The sequence below is a fragment of the Oryzias melastigma genome, linkage group LG2 (genome assembly GCF_002922805.2).
Source record: "Oryzias melastigma strain HK-1 linkage group LG2, ASM292280v2, whole genome shotgun sequence".
In the NCBI taxonomy this organism is placed as follows: domain Eukaryota; kingdom Metazoa; phylum Chordata; class Actinopteri; order Beloniformes; family Adrianichthyidae; genus Oryzias; species Oryzias melastigma.
This window is the reverse complement of record NC_050513.1, coordinates 14,861,689-14,880,532: the sequence shown is the minus strand read 5'-3', so window position 1 is coordinate 14,880,532 and position 18,844 is coordinate 14,861,689. Positions and strand designations below refer to the sequence as shown.

The 18,844-nt window shown below is 39.1% G+C and overlaps 1 protein-coding gene across 5 annotated transcripts in view; it reads right to left on the bottom strand.

Annotated features, from left to right (window-relative positions):
* LOC112156628 (NACHT, LRR and PYD domains-containing protein 12-like) overlaps positions 1–18,844 on the bottom strand; it is a 68,469-nt gene that overhangs the window by 44,725 nt on the left and 4,900 nt on the right. Inside the window, exons 3-7 of one of the 5 annotated variants that reach the window (XM_036214541.1) lie at positions 17,888–18,007; positions 16,882–17,001; positions 14,197–14,316; positions 13,402–13,521; positions 9,822–9,938 (exon numbers count right to left, since the gene is read on the bottom strand). In XM_036214541.1, the coding sequence (XP_036070434.1) occupies positions 9,822–9,938; positions 13,402–13,521; positions 14,197–14,316; positions 16,882–17,001; positions 17,888–18,007 (597 nt within the window). The remainder of the gene's footprint in view (positions 1–9,821; positions 9,939–13,401; positions 13,522–14,196; positions 14,317–16,881; positions 17,002–17,887; positions 18,008–18,844) is intronic. The other 4 variants (XM_036214543.1, XM_036214542.1, XM_036214544.1 and 1 more) reach the window with 4 other exon arrangements.

The window sequence follows — 18,844 nt, the reverse complement described above, 5'->3', positions numbered from 1 at the left end:
TCAGATCAGCTCTGGGGTTCTGTTCTCTATTCTCATTTACTTCTCCTCTCTTCTATTCTTTATTATTTATTGTATTTAGTTCTCCATGGTTTTGTTGGTGCAGTTCCATTCACATTTTGTTCTTCTTTCCCACTCTCCTCTGAAAGTTTCATTTTACGAGTTTTATGCTTTGTGCTTGTTTATGGTAAAACACTCCACACTTTAGATAAGGTGCTGCAAAACATTTAATAAATGGTTAACGAAGTTTACTAACACATTTATAAAGCTTACTACCAGTTTACTATTATGGTTTTGATCACACTTTAGATAAGGTGTTGCAAAACAATCAATAAATGGTTAACAAAGTTTACTAACACATTTATAAAGCTTACTACCAGTTTACTAATATGGTCTTTTTAGACAATGGTCTGACTGAGTAGTCAATATTTTCATTAACACTGTCAGGTTTTTGCCAGACACCAATACTGCTAATAAATATTTTTACTTGCATTTAACACATTATTAATGCAGTAAATTAGTCCTTAAGTTTATTAAGGGTTCTTATTAAGCTTATTAACACATATGTCGGTGTGAGACATCTATAATGATATTAAATGTCTTACAAGAACCGTACACATTAATAAGCCTTACTAATGTGTTAACAAGTTTTGTTAAAGATTCTTATTAAGCTTGTTAACACTTATTTGTTCCACGTATACGATGGTAATAAATGTAACAATAAGCATCATATTAACACATTAATAATGCTTGTAAATGTGTTAACTTAGGAATTTAATAAGCCTTATTAGGCTTATTACACCAATAACTGTCTTACTAACACCTTATAAGAACATTAATTATGCCTATTAATATGTTAAGAAAGCTTGTTAGGGAATCTTACTATAAAGTGTTACCCAAATTTTAAACAACACTTTATCTGTTGTCAGTCAAATGGTGCTCTGTAGGCAGTGTTGCCAGATAGTGTCAGAGTTTTCAAGTTCTTTATTTATTTATTTATATAAATATTTATTTAATAGTTCTAAACAAGGGGGGGCAGCCCCTTCGTAAAGTTTAGAAATCTGACTGATGTCAGTGCCTCATCAGTTATGAACATCACTGCATGTCACTGGATAGTTTAAGAGATTGGAATTGAATTTAAAATATACAATCACTGCAAATTACACTTGGTGTGATGAATTAAAGTGGCTTAATTTAAAAGTACCTTGAGCTTGAAATGAGTGTTAGATTGAAAAATTCTCCCAATTACCTGTGTGGGATTCACCCAGCAACCACTGAATTGCACCCCCTGTCGCATTTATTACTAGGGCTGGGCGATATGGCAAAAAAAATAAAATCACGATTTCGATTTTATCACGATTTTTTAAAAATAAATTCAAATTGACAAAAATGTAATTATAATGATTTTAGTTGAGAGGAGTAAACACATTTTTGAACAAATATTTTTATTTATTCAAATTAAATAGTATCTATTAAGATTCATCTGTAAATAGTGGAAGTATTGCGCCTTCTACTGCTACAGATAATGCATTTCTGTCAAAAGAACAGCTTCTGAATATCTGTGTTTTTATTTTGCTACTGTGCTAAAATCCATAAAACAGAGCTTGTAAATGATTGTCACCCAAGACCAGAAATGAGGGAGACTGATGAAGTTTATAGCATGAATGACTGATAAAGTTTAGTAAAGTCCTTTCCCTATTAAAAACATCTCAAAGTGCAAAATAATAATAATATTAATAAAAACACCCTTTACCACATTTTCAAGTGAAACTAAAACTTTTATTCTTTTTGGATACATGGTAAATAAATCTCAATTGCTTCAGAATTTACCTTCAAATAGACGATTTCGTTGTACTTTGAGAAAAAGGCTCCAGCTAGCATCTTTAACTGATACAAAAAAACATTTTTAAACATGGATGATAACATCAAATACATCTGCCAAACTGTTAAGATTCCAAACACCGAGATAATAGCAGTAAATGGTGTGGCAGTTTTAAAAAGTTGACATCCACTGCTCCTTCACCAACATCTGCTCTCTGCTGTGTTTATGTCACTGAGCAGAAAGCTAGCGTTAGCATTAGTGCTGTATATTCTAGCTGGGCCTTTATTCGGTCCGAACGACCAAGAAAAAAGCTCAACAGTGATGCCACGGATTAAGAAAATTATGTGCAAACTCACTTACACTTCTTACAAAAGGGGGGAGTGCGACCGACGATAAGATTTAGGCTCTTACAGTAGCTAGCAAAACAATGCAGCACCGTGCATCTTGACCGAACATTTTACGTGTTTCCTACATGAATTACCATCAGTTTTTGTGCAGGTTGAACGTAAATACGTGCAATTAACATCCGCTATGTTTAAAAACACGAAACATTAATAAAAACATACATCGAAGAACCAAACTAGCATGTCTCTCATTAGTTGCTAGCACCCACTTTAGCACACAGTTCACGGTTCCCAGCCTGATTTCTCTCTATTAAAATGTGATTCCTGTCCTGTGATGATTCATCTCCATCGGATTATTTTGTTGTCAAGGTTTTTGAAGTCGATTGTAAAACACTGCGTCTCCTTTTGTTAAGTTTTCGGACCTCCGTCATTCATTACTCGAGAAGACTCGATCCATAATGACGGCGCACGTGACTCTGTCCCGTCGTATGTCACATGACTTCCAAATAAGGCCGGATCTAGGCATGGGCACGGTGGGGCAATGCCCCCCCAAATTTCAGGACTGCCCCCCCAAACGTGACGCCATCCAAACAAGAAAAACAGAGCGCTCTCTGCTCTCTCTGGCTCCCATTCAAAGTAGCTGCTAGTGGTGATTGGTAGATGCAAAGGAGGGCGTGGCCTCTCCCTTCACTCGGGTCCTCCTCTCTCACTCTGTCACTCACGCGCACATAGAGGCAGAGACACGCGGTTCTCAGCAGCGCAGCTGGGCAGAACTGTCTAGAAGTTTTTATCTGCTGTTTGTCGCTGAAATGACTCGATTACCCAAAATTTGAACTCTTTCTAGTCCTCATCTGTTGCTCTCTTTGTTGTAATGTGGAGGAAAAAGCGAGAAACGAGTTGACAAAGTGCAGGTTTCTGGTTGTTAAAGCTAGCGCTGTTTGTAGCAGCCAAGCTAACAGTACCGGAGCATTACGCCAGAGTCACACCGGACGCGATAGCGCTGCAAAGCGGCGCGGAACGGAGTGCGCTTCCATTCGGCGCCCATGTTAACCTATGGCGTCGGTCACACCAGGCGCGGAGGGTCCGCGTGGTGCAGCGCAACGTTTCGGCGTCTGGCCTATTTCTTACGCGAGACGCGAGCGCTCCGCGCCAATACTGGAAGGAAGTTGCTTCAAAATACATGAGAAAATCCGGTTTATTTTCAAAATAGAACCAGTTTTTCAAAATAAAACGCCGCGATTGACAAATGTGATCATGTTTTTGTGTCTAAACAGACTGTAGAGAGGAAAATATGCATACAATCAAAACACACAGACACGGGTGCGCGAGAGCCCCCACCCCGCACACGTGCATTCACACAGACACACAACAAAACAGACAGACACGGCGCTCTCGCGTCCGGTGTGACTCCGGCGTTACACCGGATGCGAGAGCGCCACGAGGCGGCGCGGAGCGGAGTGCGCGCTGCTTCGCGGCGCTCTATTGGTCACACCAGACGCGATTTTTTTCCGCGACGGTCGACAGGCGCTTCTGCTAGAGCTATTGCTTTTTTGCCATCATGGTCAATAACCAGGATATCACCCCGTGTTTCTGCCTAAAGGGGATGGTCTCTGCCCCTGTTGACACAGACCCCGCCCCCCAACTCCGCAGTCGACCCACTTCGTTGATCAGTTTGTGCGCGCGTGTCTGTCTGTTTTGTTGTGTGTCTGTGTGCACGCACGCGCTCCCAGGTGTTTCCGTCTGTAAATTAATAAACTAAAAATATTACCTGATGTTTCTTCCAAGAAGAACCGCTCCTCTGCCTCTCTCTCGTTCAAACACAGCCCCATTCCCCGCTCCAGTGTGGCCCCACTGCATTGGGGGCCCCGTCTGCCCTGCTTTTTTTCCACCCAGGACCCTGCAGCCCAGCACACCCGCTCCGGAGATCTGTGGTGTCCGGGGGGGGGGGGGACTCTCGCGCACGCGTGTCTGTGTGTTTTGATTGTATGCATATTTTCCTCTCTACAGTCTGTTTAGACACAAAAACATGATCACATTTGTCAATCGCGGCGTTTTATTGTGAAAAATTGGTTCCATTTTGAAAATAAACCGGATTTTCTCATGTATGTTGATGCAACTTCCTGCCAGTATTGACGCGGAGCGCTCGCATCTCGCGGAAGAAATAGGCCAGGCAATCCTTTCCAACTGTGGTCAAATGAGCCGCCGTTCACATTTCCGTGGTCACATCAAGAAGCTCCGTGGAGTCTGGTGGAGATTTTCCAGCGTTCTCAGTCCTGCTACCGTAAGTATTGGATGAAACTCACACCAAAAATCCAGTGATGCTGATTTGACCACAGAAATGTAAACGGCGGCTCATTTGACTGCAGTCAATGTGAAGATACCATCTTCTCTTCTCCAGAACCTGAACTAGACACTAGGAACAGATGAGGGTTTAGTGCATGTGCAGCAGAGCTGTTGATGGAAAGAAGATCATTCATTCAAACAGAGTCTGTCCAAGACAGTTTGATTGATTTGAAAGGAGAAATACTCGGATATGCAAAAACAAAATGATTTCTTATTACATGTGTTCTCTTTCAGAAAAAAAATGACAGACAGACATGATATAAACTCAAACAACAGGATTTTTATCAGATTGGGGCTTTTTATGGGCATGGGAGAATTTTACAATGGAACCATTTTGTATCCCTAAACTTGCCCCCCCTGATATTCTGTTTGCACCCCCAATAGGGGCGGGCTAGATCCGGCCCTGCTTCCAAACAAGAAAAACACACCGGGGAGGAGGGGGAGGGGGAGCAGCAGCAGCAGCAGCAGCAGCTCGGATTTAAAGTCACAGCTGTCAACAAGCTTTTGCCTTCTCTTTATAACCATCTTCTATGGAGTGGTCTGCTAGTGCAGCAGCATCTCCACAGCAGACATGAGGAAGCTGGAGAAGCTGGTGAAGGCCAGCTCCGTTCTGGGGCAGCCGCTTCACTCTGTGGAGGTGGGAGAAAGGAGGATAGTAGCCAAGCTATCATCCTTGATGAAGAAAGACCCATCCCCTTTGCGACACGGTGCTGGCTCTAAGCAGCTCTTTCAGCCACAGACTGATCCACCCCAGGTATTTGAAAGAGGGGCATCACAGGTCGTTCCTACCTGCTGCAGTGAGACTGTACAACCGGAGCTGCTCCTAGTGATCCAGCTGGACATTTGCTGTTTATGTTGATGCCCTCAGTCACTTTATTTTTGTCACTTAATTTAACACTTTAATCCAATGTCACTTTTAAAATACGTTGTGCAATTTCTTTCACATTACTCGTATCAACGGTGCAATTTCTTCCTCTTTATTTTTCTTTTTGTCTTTGCACTATAACTTTGTTTTCTTTGTAAATATGTCATCAATAAAATACACCTGAGTTCTTCATGACAGATGCCTGCCCATACCATAACCCCACCACCACCATAGGCCCCTCCATCCACAACATTGACATCAGCAAAGCGCTCACACACACGACGCCACACGCGCTGTCTGCCATCTGCCCTGAACAATGTAAACCGAGATTCATCCGTGAAGAGAACACCTCTCCAACGTGCCAGACGCCATCGAATGTGAGCATTTGCCCACTCAAGTCTGTTATGATGACGATCTGGAGTCAGGTTAAGACCCCGATGGGGACGACGAGCATGCAGTTGAGCTTCCCTGAGACGGTTTTGACAGTTTGTGCAGAAATTGTTTCAGCAGCTGTCTGAGTGGCTGGTCTCACTGGTTTACATTTTTGTTTATTGATATATGAATATCCAATCTTACTGAAAATATTCTCTAAAAAAAAAATGAAAAAATGATTAAAAAATGGAACTAAAACATTACTATTATTCTATTAAAAAGAAAAAAGATCTGAACATAAATTCAAATTTTAAGGGAGGTCAAAGTTTGAACCTCCTGCCTCCTGATAGCTGTTTAGACACTTTTTGTGGCATCTACCAGTCCCTTAAATGTGTCTGAACTTAAACATAAGCAGAAATGACATTCTTTTGAAGTTAGATATTCATATATTAATAAGAATATTTCATATTCTTATTAAGTAATATCTCTCTGCCGCGAGAAGCAATTACATGTAGTAATGGAAATTGTAAAAACCCTGCTCATGTCTCTGCTATTTCTTCTCTGTATGAAAATATAACTAAAGCGTTACTTAGCTCTAGTAACTTCCTTCTTAAACCAAAAACTAAGAAAAGGGGTAAACCAGGCTGGAGCTTCCATGTAAAATAATTTTTTTTAAAAGCACGAGAAGCTTCAAGGGAATGGGTTCTTGCTGGTAAACCAAGGCAGGGGCCAGTTTTTGAGCAAAAAAAGGTTACTAATGCAAGGTATAAATATGCAGTACGCTTTATTTGTAAAAATGATCAGGAAATGAGAGCTGATTCCATGGCCAGGAATCTATTATGTCACAAGACCCAAGACTTCTGGAAAGAAGTGAAATCCAGTACTTCTGGCACTAAAACAGTTCCATGTGTGGTAGATGGGGTCTCTGGCAATGAAAATATTGTAGAACTGTGGCGACAACAGTACATCAGAATATTTAACTGTGTCCAGAGTGATTTTTATGTAGCAACTGACACTGGTTCAGCTGATGTTATCACTACAGCTGATGTTCACCAAGCTATCCTCAAATTGGCAAACAACAAAGCTACTGGACCTGATGGGGTATCCTCTGAGCATGTGAAATTTGCTGGTGCAAGGGTAATCCCATTACTTAGCATGTGTTTTACAGCCTTTCTTGTACATGGTTTTTTACCAGACTCGATGATATCTGTTCTGCTAGTCCCAGTGATAAAAAACAAAGCTGGACGAATTGGTAGCTCTGAAAATTACAGACCAATAGCTCTGGCTGGTATACTGTCAAAACTTTTTGAGATAATCCTATTGGACAGGATCACAGAGTTTGTAAAAACGACTGACAATCAATTTGGGTTTAAAGAAAAGCTCGGTACTGACATGTGCATTTATGCTCTCAAAGAAATGGTCTATAAATATAAGAATTTAAATTCCTCTGTTTTTCTGTGTTTTCTAGATGCTTCTAAAGCGTTTGACAGAGTAAATCATAAGAAATTATTTATGAAACTGGCAAAGAGAGGTGTACATAAATGTGTTGTACGTATCTTGGCCTATTGGTATGCTCAGCAAACAATGCAAGTTAAATGGGGAAACAAGATGTCAGATCCTTTTAGAGCTAGCAATGGAGTGAGACAGGGGGGTATTCTCTCTCCTATTCTTTTTAATTTGTATTTGGATGATTTGTCCCTTAAGCTGAAAGCCTGTCGCACTGGTTGTGTGGCTGGAGATGTCATTATCAACCATCTGATGTATGCTGATGACATAGTTGTGATGAGTCCAAGTACTGCTGGTCTTCAGAACTTGCTTAACATCTGTTCATCTTATGGGCTAGATTATGACATCATATTTAATGCACAAAAAAGCTTGATTATGATTTCCCGGTCAAAAGAAGACAAATACCAAAAATTCCCTGATTTTTATCTATCAAATGCTGTGCTCATGTGTGCTAGTAAGATAAAATATCTGGGGCATATAATTTCAGAGGACATGTCAGATGACGCCGATATTTACAGGCAGTGTCGTGTGGTATATGGCCAAGCCAACACTCTCTCTCGGAAGTTTACCATGTGTACAGAGGAAGTCAAGGTGACTCTATTTAAAGCATTTTGCACCCATCTGTATACGACACATCTTTGGTCAAACTATAAAAGGGCCAGTATGAGAAAGCTGCAGGTGGCATACAATGACGCTCTGAGAGTGCTTCTAAAAAAGCCCAGGTGGACGAGTGCTAGTGAGCTGTTTGTTTCCCTCAGAATTAACACTCTTCAGGCTTGCATACGCTCACTCATGTTCGGGTTCATCTGCAGATTAAATGCTTCAAAGAACACCCTCATCATGACCATAAGTAATATTAGACTTTGTGCCATACGCTTCCAGTCAAAAATCTGGAGGCACTGGAGGGACTGTCTTTTTAACTATCCCTTTAACTAATTTTATTTGGTGTATTATGGTATAAATATTGTTTGTAACTTTTATAATTTTTTGTATATTGTTCTTAACCTATGTATTTGTGACATTTTGATTTTTTAAGTAGTTTTATTGATTATTGTATTTTTTTTGTATACTGTTCTTAACCTGTGTATTTTCTGACATTGCACTGTTTTAATGTAGTTCTACTGATTGGACTATGTGTCCGGAATAAATTCTATCTATCTATCTATCTATCTATCATATAAAGTTTTGAATAGGCTTATATTTTTTATGTCAAGTTATATATATATTTGAATCACTTAGTGATGCTCAACTGATTTTAAAACTTTTGTGTATCAATATTAACTATTAGATCTTCTGTGGATATTTATTATTTAAAAAAAAATATGAAAGACTTTCATTGAAAGATGTGACTGGGTGTTTTTTTAGCAAAACATTTGTGTAAATCAGAAGATATTAAAAGATTTATTTCTGTTTAAATTCTCTCCAACATCTCTCCTCTCAAATGCCTCATTTCTACTGAGCGGTCCGGACCAGAACAGTCCCCTCTTGGCTGGTTTATAATGGTTCTGGCATTTTGAGTGAGCATTTCCATTGAGCGTTGGACCATGAAAGCCCATACGGGTTGTAGACTAATGACGTAGCTGCGCGTCAAAACAGTGAAAGAGAATCTGCATCAGCTAACTCAGAAACGCAGGGAAAATGAAAAGATAACATCGGAGGATCATTATAATCTGGAGCTGCATTGCAGAACAGTCTATTGTTCTGAATCAAAGGAAAAAAAATCTCTTCATGTTAATCAACACTCCAACGTTCTTCAATAAATGTTTTATAAAGCAGATCAGAAGTGTTTTGATGAGTTTGGATTGGTACCGGACAATCTTCAGCTGCGGGGGGGAGACACAGAGACGGGAACTGCTGTGTGTATGGGGGGAGATTGCATCAGCGTGTCGACAGTTGTTGTTAATTGGAAGTGCAAGGAAAAGAAATAATAAAATGTTCATCTAAGAACTGAGACTGATTCTTTAGCTTCACACGCTCAGGAGGCTAAGAAAATCCAAACACAAAGGAGAACCCCAAAGGAAGAGCAGCTCTTCAGCCCGCAGAAAATCTCCCCTGGGTCTCCTGACCACGGCCGGGAAACATATCAGGAAAGATTCAACACTGGGGCGAAAAAAAATGCAGCCGAAAAGAGGACAGAACCTTTAGTTTGGATCTTAAGTCGGTAAAAGGTTGGTCGGACTCTTCCTGTTGTCGTAAAACCAATCAAACCAATAAAACCACCAATCAATGGTTTACATTGTGTAACGACAGAAGCTCCGCCCTCATGGGTCCATTCCATTTTTCAATGGACCTACTACCAATGCGGGTCTAAGAATGGTATCAGTCGGACCTGCTTACCGGGTCCATTTTGTAATGGAAACGCTAAAAAGTCCAGTCTGGTCTGGACCGCTCAGTGAAAACGAAGCAAAAAAAGACTCTCAGAATACTTAACTGAAAAGATCTCATCACACATGATGCTCCAAGTGAGTCTGGTCACAGAGATCAAGAACTGAACCAGACCTCAAGTCCTTCAGCTAAAAACTATTCATCATCTGCTATTATCCAGCCTCCTTTAACTCTGATAGACACTTACTGTTCCACTCCTGAACTGCTGTCTTCGAAGGCAGGATTATTATCTTTTGACTCGTCACTTCTGTCGGACGCAAGGCTGGGTTCAGATCCAGGTCCACTTCCCAGTCTCTGTGGGATCCTGTTGAAACATTATATGTTTGATCAAATTTTTTTCTTCTGTTAAGGAAGTTATCTGTGACACTTACACATCAAATTTTCTATAGAAAATAGTAATTATATACATTCCAAGTATCATTTATAAATGTATACATTTTCAGAGCTTCAGTTTTCCTCAACCAAAACTATCCTTGTTAATATTAACTATTTTATGTTTCTAACGCAAGTCTTATATATAGAAATGATATTTTATGGAGGAATTCCATCATAGATGGATAATAAGAGAATGACAGTAATCTCTGTTCTCAGCCGAGACACATCAAAGAGCGTCCCACAGATCTAGTTTTTTTATGGTCTTGAAACTTGTTTTTTGTTTGGGAAATTATGTTATCTGAAGCTGCAGTTGCAGCTCGAAGGGTTTGGAGCAGATAGGTTCAGTAGCTGCGTGGAAGTTCTTATACTGGCCCCTTTGTTGCTCATTATTATCACACAACTCTGTTACCTGGTCAGACAGAACTGCTGGAAAGCTGAAAGTGGAGAACAAATCCTTTTCCTGTTGAGACAGGCTCACTAGCTTTGGGGTTGGCCGGCCTTTGTTAACCATTTCCAATTTTTCTGGAGAAGTCCATCTTCATCGCCATCGGTTGAAACAACGTAAATGTGTTCATATCATTTATGGCTACAGTTTATTAAGCTGTGTTTTATTATGGAACGCCGACAAACACCGGGAGTGAGGAGGGAAGCACTAACTGTATGAGAATAAGGCAGACTTTCATGAACCGAACAAGTGATCTAGGTTAGAAACTGTCTTGTGGAAAAACAGTCTGACAGTAGAGCATCCTGGGCAATGGGCTGTGAGAGAAGCTGAAAGAGCAGTCGGAATAATCTTAAATATATTTTGCACAAATGTGTGTGTGTATATATATATATACATATTTATATAAATATTAGGGCTGTCAGATTTGTCGCGTTAAAAACAAGTACATTTGACATGTGCGTGACGCCGACAATTTTTTTGACGCATTACTCGCGGATTTTCTCATCGTGCCTTTCCATACCGCGCGCAGGCGTCCCTCATCGCCATTTAACTCACCGGCTGCTCTCCAACCTCCGAGCTGCGAGCTAAAACCGGCCCAGCGCTAGGACCTGGAGAGCTCCTGTACCCTAACCCGGCTCCGGTTCGAGTCCAGTACCACGTCTAGTGGTACTGGACTCCCGGCGTTCTGAACAGCAAGCGCACCGGGGGACGTTTTAAATGTAGTTTAAACAACGGCAGTTATTTGTAGATGAAAAGATAAATCTCAGCTTTGAGTGTGTGGCACGTCCCTCTTTCTCCCCGCGAAAATATGCAAAATATCCCAAAGTTCTGGAGGTTTAAGCGTGATCCAGCCCCAGCATAGCGGTCTGTCTGCCGGCATATTCATGGCCTGAGCTCCGCTGGACACGTCGCTGCATGGAGCTGCAGCCAGAGAACGCGGCGGCAGTAACAGACTGTCAAACTATCCACAGAGTATCCCGCTTTTCTCAGTCTTTAATGTTTTAAAAAACAAAAGTTAATTGGAAATGATAAATCTCTATTTCATTTATTACTGCAATTCAGCAGAGGAGGAAAAGATTTGGTCCTGACAAAAAATTAACATGAAAGTGTTTAGGAAATGTTATTTTTGATGTTTTTTATTTTATTTTACTGAACGTTGATTGAAGTTTTGAATTTAAAATGCCCTTCACTTGGACTTGGCCTTTTGTTAGGCATTTTATGTTACAGCATTTTATTGTTAAGAAAGTTTATCTCAATACAATGTTACAAAATAAAGTATTTCTGATGAAAACTATTCATTTTGCCATTCTGGTTTTAATAATTAATGTAGAACTGCTAAATTCCACGAAGCACACATTTTTTTTCCTAAATAAAAGACCACATATTACTTTGCGATTAATCATGAGTAAAGCTGTCAGGCGATTAAAATTTTTAATGGCGATAAATATCATTTTGTCCAGAGTTAACTCGCGATTAATCTAAGTTGTTGGTTTTAATTAAAAAAATATATTCCTGTTTTTTTTTCTTCTTTGTATTAAAATCCTCTGCCTTTTTTCTACCGATTATTAAAGTTCATCAACCCATCCATCCAGTTTAGGCAGAGGAAGCTGCTGAACATCAGCTGCTGCACTTCTGCTCTCACTCCACCAGATGGAGACATGGAGCTGCAGCAGCAAACACTCTATGATGGAGAAACATTTCACTCATTCAGTCACTTTGACAAAGAAAAAACAAACTTCCTCTTTCTACAATCCAGGAACAATGAAGCAGATCAAGAAAAAGCTGACAGAAATAAAACACTGAAGTGAAATGAAAGAAAAATGTGGATTTTTTCTTTCACAGCAGCTACAGAAATGAAACAAAAACATCTGAAGAGACCAATTTATGACAAAGTTTTCCAAATTTCTATAATGGCCTATTTGCTTTAATGAGGATTTTTTTTTAAAGTTCATTTCCCGCGAAGTTTAAACACTGAATGCACAATTGAAGATCAAAGCTCAGCTTCAGTCAGTTTACTGCATAAAAATACAACTTTAGAGTAAAAAACAATTTGCACATATTTACATCTAAATAAACTAAAAAACAAATTAATATTCATGTTGACTACTTGTAATATGTCTGGCTAAGATGCACATTGTTGCATTGCTCACACGTATTACAAGTGGGTCTAAGCTTAAGGTTGAATCCAAATTCTTCTCCTATCCCAAGATTTGTAGGGACATTTTAAGGGGTAGGGATGTCTGTAATAGTTCATTCAAGGCTAAACCCATGCAGAGCCCTTCGGCGTGACGGCAAACTGTGTTCTTCACGTAGATGCACAAATAGAAGTTTACATTTAAATTTAAATAATGACTTTTAGTTGTCGCATGACCTTTTTAAAGTTATAAAACACCTGTTGTTATATATATTGAAGCACTGGCAGCTCCACACTAATCTAGCTGGCCAGTGACTATTGATGACATCATTCAGTGGTAGTCACGTCCTAAGAAAAATCCAGCCGAAAAAAAGACGGAACTTTCAGTTTGGATCTTGAGCTGGTAAAATGTTGGTCGGACACTTTCTGTTGTCTAAAAACGTTCCACCAATCAATGAGTTACATTGCGTGACGACAGAAGCTCCGCCCTCATGGGTCCATTCTGGTTTACAATGGAGCTACTACCAACGCGGGTCTAAAAATGGTACCAAGCGGACCTGCTGACCTGGTCCATTTTGTAATGGAAACATTAAAAAGTCCAGTCCGGCCCGGTCCAGTCCGGTATGGACCGCTCAGTGGAAACGAGGAAAAAAGACTCAGAAGACTCAACCAAAAAGAACTTATCACACATGATGCTCCAAGTGAGTCTGGTCACAGAGATCAAGAACTGAACCAGACCTCAAGTCATTCAGCTAAAAACTATTCATCATCTGGACTATTATACAGCCTCCTTTAACTCTAATAAACACTTACTGTTCCACTCCTGAACTGATGTCTTTGAAGTCAGGATTAAAATCTGTTGAATAGTCACTTCTGTCGGACGCATGGCTGGGTTCAGATCCAGGTCCACTTCCCAGTCTCTGTTGGATCCTCCTAAAACATGATATGTTTGGTAAAATATTGTTCTTCTGTTAAGGAGTTTATTTATCATTTTGAAATGTTCGAGCTTAGATCATAAACAGACTGATCCTTAGTGAGACAGTTTGTTAAAATGCCCCTTTTGGATCACTGCTGTGACATTATATGAAGTTATTTCATTTTTCTTCCCAGCGCTGTTAACAACAACCATGGTGAAATCCATGATCAACAACAGCAATTGAGATGTAGCAGATTGAATTTAATAACTACAAGCAAGTATCCAATTTGTTATATTTCAACTGTACGATTGTGGTAATAACCAAACTGTTTGTGAAGAGACGGCATTGTTCAAGGGTTGTAAAATGGCATTAGGCCAAAAGCAGATGGTCAAAAATTTTCTGTCCTAGTTTTACTTGACCTCAATGCAACTTCAGACACAGTTTGATCATTGTATTGGTTTTTTGTACTTTAACTGTTTTAGTTGTGTTTAATCCCATATTTTACTCATTCCATTCCCTTCAACCCAGATAGGCACGAATACTCTTGATTTAGGGCTCCCACTGTATTAAGCTCATTGTACGCCCTGGTCAACCAGGTTTTCTTTGTGCCATCTGATGTTCTTGATGAGAAGCATTGTTTGGTCCTGCTGAGAGCTGAACTCTGCTTTGTTCAGTAGAAACCGGTTCTTACTTTGAGTCTGAAGGTCCTGGTTCAATTGTGGATTCTTTAGGATCCATTTTGGATGGGTTCCTCTTCACAGGCACATAGCTGGATGCTGCAGACTGGTCTGTCTTTGTGAACTGCTGACCTCTGCAAATACAAACATCATTCCAAAGTTAGACTGTCTGTTCTGCTTCAAAATAAACAAACATTGACTGCTGAATAGAATCAACATTTTTGATACTCACTTGTAACTATTAAATAATTATTTTGTCTATTTGTGTGACTTACACATCAAATTTTCTATAGAAAATAGTTAATTATACAGATTCTAAGTAGCATTTTATAAATGTATACATTTTGTACATTTCGGCGGCGGCCCGTGCATTTCAGAGCTTCAGTTTTCCACAACCAAAACTATCCTTGTTAATATTAACTGTTATATGTTTCTAACGCAAGTCTTATATATAAAAATGATATTTTATGGAGGAATTCCATCATAGATGGATAATAAGCAGATGACAGTAATCTCTGTTCTCAGCCGAGACACATCAAAGAGCGTCCCGTAGATCTCGTTTTTTTATGGTCTTAAAACTTTATGTTTGGTAAATTATGTTATCTGAAGCTGCAGTTGCAGCTCGATGGGTTTGGAGCAGATAGGTTCAGTGGCTGTTTAAGTTCTCATACTGGCCCCTTTGTTGCTCATTATCATCACACAACTCTGTTACATGGCCAGACAGAACTGCTGGAAAGCTGAAAGTGGAGAACAAATCCTTTTTCTGTTGGGACAGGCTCACTAGCTTCAGGGTTGGCCGGCCTTTGCTCACTATTTCCTTTTTTTCTAGAGAAGTCCATCGGTTGAATCAACGTAAATGTGTTCATACCATATATGGCTATGGTTTAATAAGCTGTGTTTTATTATGGTAAGCCCACAAACACCGGAAGTGAGGAGGGAAGCACTAACTGTATGAGAATAAGGCAGACTTTCATGAACCTAACAAGTGATCTAGGTTAGAAACTGTCTTGTGGAAAAACAGTCTGACAGTAGAGCATCCTGGGCAATGGGCTGTGAGAGAAGCTGAAAGAGCAGTCGGAATAATCTTAAATATATTTTGCACAAACGTCTGTGTGTGTATATATATATATATATATATTGTCTGTGATTAAGATACTTCCATTCAGATATTTTTAGGCCTCCACTGAAGGCTTTGCAGGCCCTGATGGTACGCAACTGGCACATTTAAACATTTAAGTTGTTGGTTTTGATTAAAAAAAATTATTTATTACTGTTTTTTTTTCTTTGCATTAAAATCCTCCGACTTTTTGAAACCGATTATTAAAGTTCATCAACCCATCCATCCAGTTTAGGCAGAGGAAGCTGCTGAACATCAGCTGCTGCACTTCTGCTCTCACTCCACCAGATGGAGACATGGAGCTGCTGCAGCAAACACTCCATGATGGAGCAACATTTCTATTCAGTCACTTTGACAAAGAAAAAACAAACTTCCTTCTTCTACAATTTAGGAGCTATGAAGTGGATCAAGAAAAAGCTGACAGAAATAAAACACTGAAGTGAAATGAAAGAAAAATGTGGATTTTTTCTTTCACAGCAGCTACAGAAATGAAACAAAAACATCTGAAGAGACCAATTTATGACAAAGTTTTCCAAATTTCTATAATGGCCTATTTGCTTTAATGAGGATTTTTTTTTAAAGTTCATTTCCCGCGAAGTTTAAACACTGAATGCACAATTGAAGATCAAAGCTCAGCTTCAGTCAGTTTACTGCATAAAAATAAAACTTTAGAGTAAAAAACAATTTGCACATATTTACATCTAAATAAACTAAAAAACAAATTAATATTCATGTTGACTACTTGTAATATGTCTGGCTAAGATGCACATTGTTGCATTGCTCACACGTATTACAAGTGGGTCTAAGCTTAAGGTTGAATCCAAATTCTTCTCCTATCCCAAGATTTGTAGGGACATTTTAAGGGGTAGGGATGTCTGTAATAGTTCATTCAAGGCTAAACCCATGCAGAGCCCTTCGGCGTGACGGCAAACTGCGTTCTTCACGTAGATGCACAAATAGAAGTTTACATTTAAATTTAAATAATGACTTTTAGTTGTCGCATGACCTTTTTAAAGTTATAAAACACCTGTTGTTATATATATTGAAGCACTGGCAGCTCCACACTAATCTAGCTGGCCAGTGACTATTGATGACATCATTCAGTGGTAGTCACGTCCTAAGAAAAATCCAGCCGAAAAAAAGACGGAACTTTCAGTTTGGATCTTGAGCTGGTAAAATGTTGGTCGGACACTTTCTGTTGTCTAAAAACGTTCCACCAATCAATGAGTTACATTGCGTGACGACAGAAGCTCCGCCCTCATGGGTCCATTCTGGTTTACAATGGAGCTACTACCAACGCGGGTCTAAAAATGGTACCAAGCGGACCTGCTGACCTGGTCCATTTTGTAATGGAAACATTAAAAAGTCCAGTCCGGCCCGGTCCAGTCCGGTATGGACCGCTCAGTGGAAACGAGGAAAAAAGACTCAGAAGACTCAACCAAAAAGAACTTATCACACATGATGCTCCAAGTGAGTCTGGTCACAGAGATCAAGAACTGAACCAGACCTCAAGTCATTCAGCTAAAAACTATTCATCATCTGGACTATTATACAGCCTCCTTTAACTCTAATAAACACTTACTGTTCCACTCCTGAACTGATGTCTTTGAAGTCAGGATTAAAATCTCTTGACTTGTCACTTCTAAAGGACACAAGGCTGGGTTCAGATCCAGGTCCACTTCCCAGTCTCTGTTGGATCCTGCTGAAACATGATATGTTTGGTAAAATATTTTTCTTCTGTTAAGGAATTTATCTATCATTTTGAAATATTCTAGCTTAGATCATAAACAGACTGATCTTTAGTGAGACAGTTTGTTAAAACGCCCCTTTTGGATCACTGCTGTGACATTATATGAAGTTATTTCATTTTTCTTCCCAGCGCTGTTTACAACAACCATGATCAACAACAGCAATTGAGATGTAGCAGATTGATTTTAATAACTACAAACAAGTATCCAATTTGTTATATTTTAACTGTATGATTGTAATAACAACCAAATTGTTTGTTAAGAGACAGCACTGTTCATGGGTTGTAAAAGGGCGTTAGGCCAAAAGCAGATGGTCAAAAATGTTCTCTCCTAGTTTTACTTGACCTCAATGCAACTTTAGCTGTGACACTTACACATCAAATTTTCTATAGAAAATAGTAATAATATACATTCTAAGTAGCATTTTATAAATGAATACATGTTGTACATTTCAGCGGCGGCCCATGCATTTCAGAGCTTCAGTTTTCTTCAACCAAAACTATCCTTGTTAATATTAACTATTTTATGTTTCTAACGCAAGTCTTATATATAGAAATAATATTTTATGGAGGAATTCCATCATAGATGGATAATAAGCAGATGACAGTAATCTCTGTTCTCAGCCGAGACACATCAAAGAGCGTCCGGTCTTGACCGCTTAATGTAAACGAGAAAAAAAAGACTCAGAAGACTCAACCAAAAAGAACTTATCACACATGATGCTCCTAGTGAGTCTGATCAGAGAGATCAAGAACTGAACCAGACCTCAAGTCATTCAGCTAAAAACTATTCATTATCTGGACTATTATCCAGCCTCCTTTAACTCTGATAAACACTTACTGTTCCACTCCTGGACTGATGTCTTTGAAGTCAGGATTAAAATCTTTTGAATAGTAACTTTTGTGGGGCGCAAGGCTGGGTTCAGATCCAGGTCCACTTCCCAGTCTCTGTGGGATCCTGCTGAAACATAATATGTTTGATTAAATATTTTTTTTCTGTTAAGGAGTTTATTTATCATTTTTAAATGTTCTAGCTTAGATCATAAACAGACTGATCTTTAGTGAGACAGTTTGTTAAAACGCCCCTTTTGGATCACTGCTGTGACATTATATGAAGTTATTTCATTCATTCTTCCCAGCGCTGTTAACAACAACCATGGTGAAATCCATGATCAACAACAGCAATTGAGATGTTTGAGATGGAAATTAGTCTAAAAGACTATAATCTTATATATTTGCATTTTTAAATGTTTTATTAATATATGCTGTCCCTGTCTTAAATAAACAATCAATCAATCAATGTAGCAGATTGAATTTAATAACTACAAACAAGTATCCAATTTGTTATATTTCAACTGTACGATTGTGGTAATAACCAAATTGTTTGTTAAGAGACAGCACTGTTCAAGGGTTGTAAAAGGGCATTAGGCCAAAAGCAGATGGTCAAAAATGTTCTATCCTAGTTTTACTTGATCTCAATGCAACTTTAGACACAGTTTGATCATTGTATATGTTTTTGTACTTCAACTGTTTCGGTTGTGTTTAATCCCGTATTTTACTCATTCCATTCTCTTCGATTTCTTCCAGTGGTTCCACTATTTCTCTTGTATTCATGACTTTCTTTTTTTATTTGAGTTGTGTTCATATTTTGTGCTCTAGGGGCAAGCAAAGTGCTTTGTGTAAACTGTGTCTACTTGTTAATTGCTAAACTACACTCAAAAAAATGATTCAAGCCCCTCTTAAAGGTGACACATTTAGATTTAATTCATTCTACTCAAATTTAGTAGGTCATCAGAAA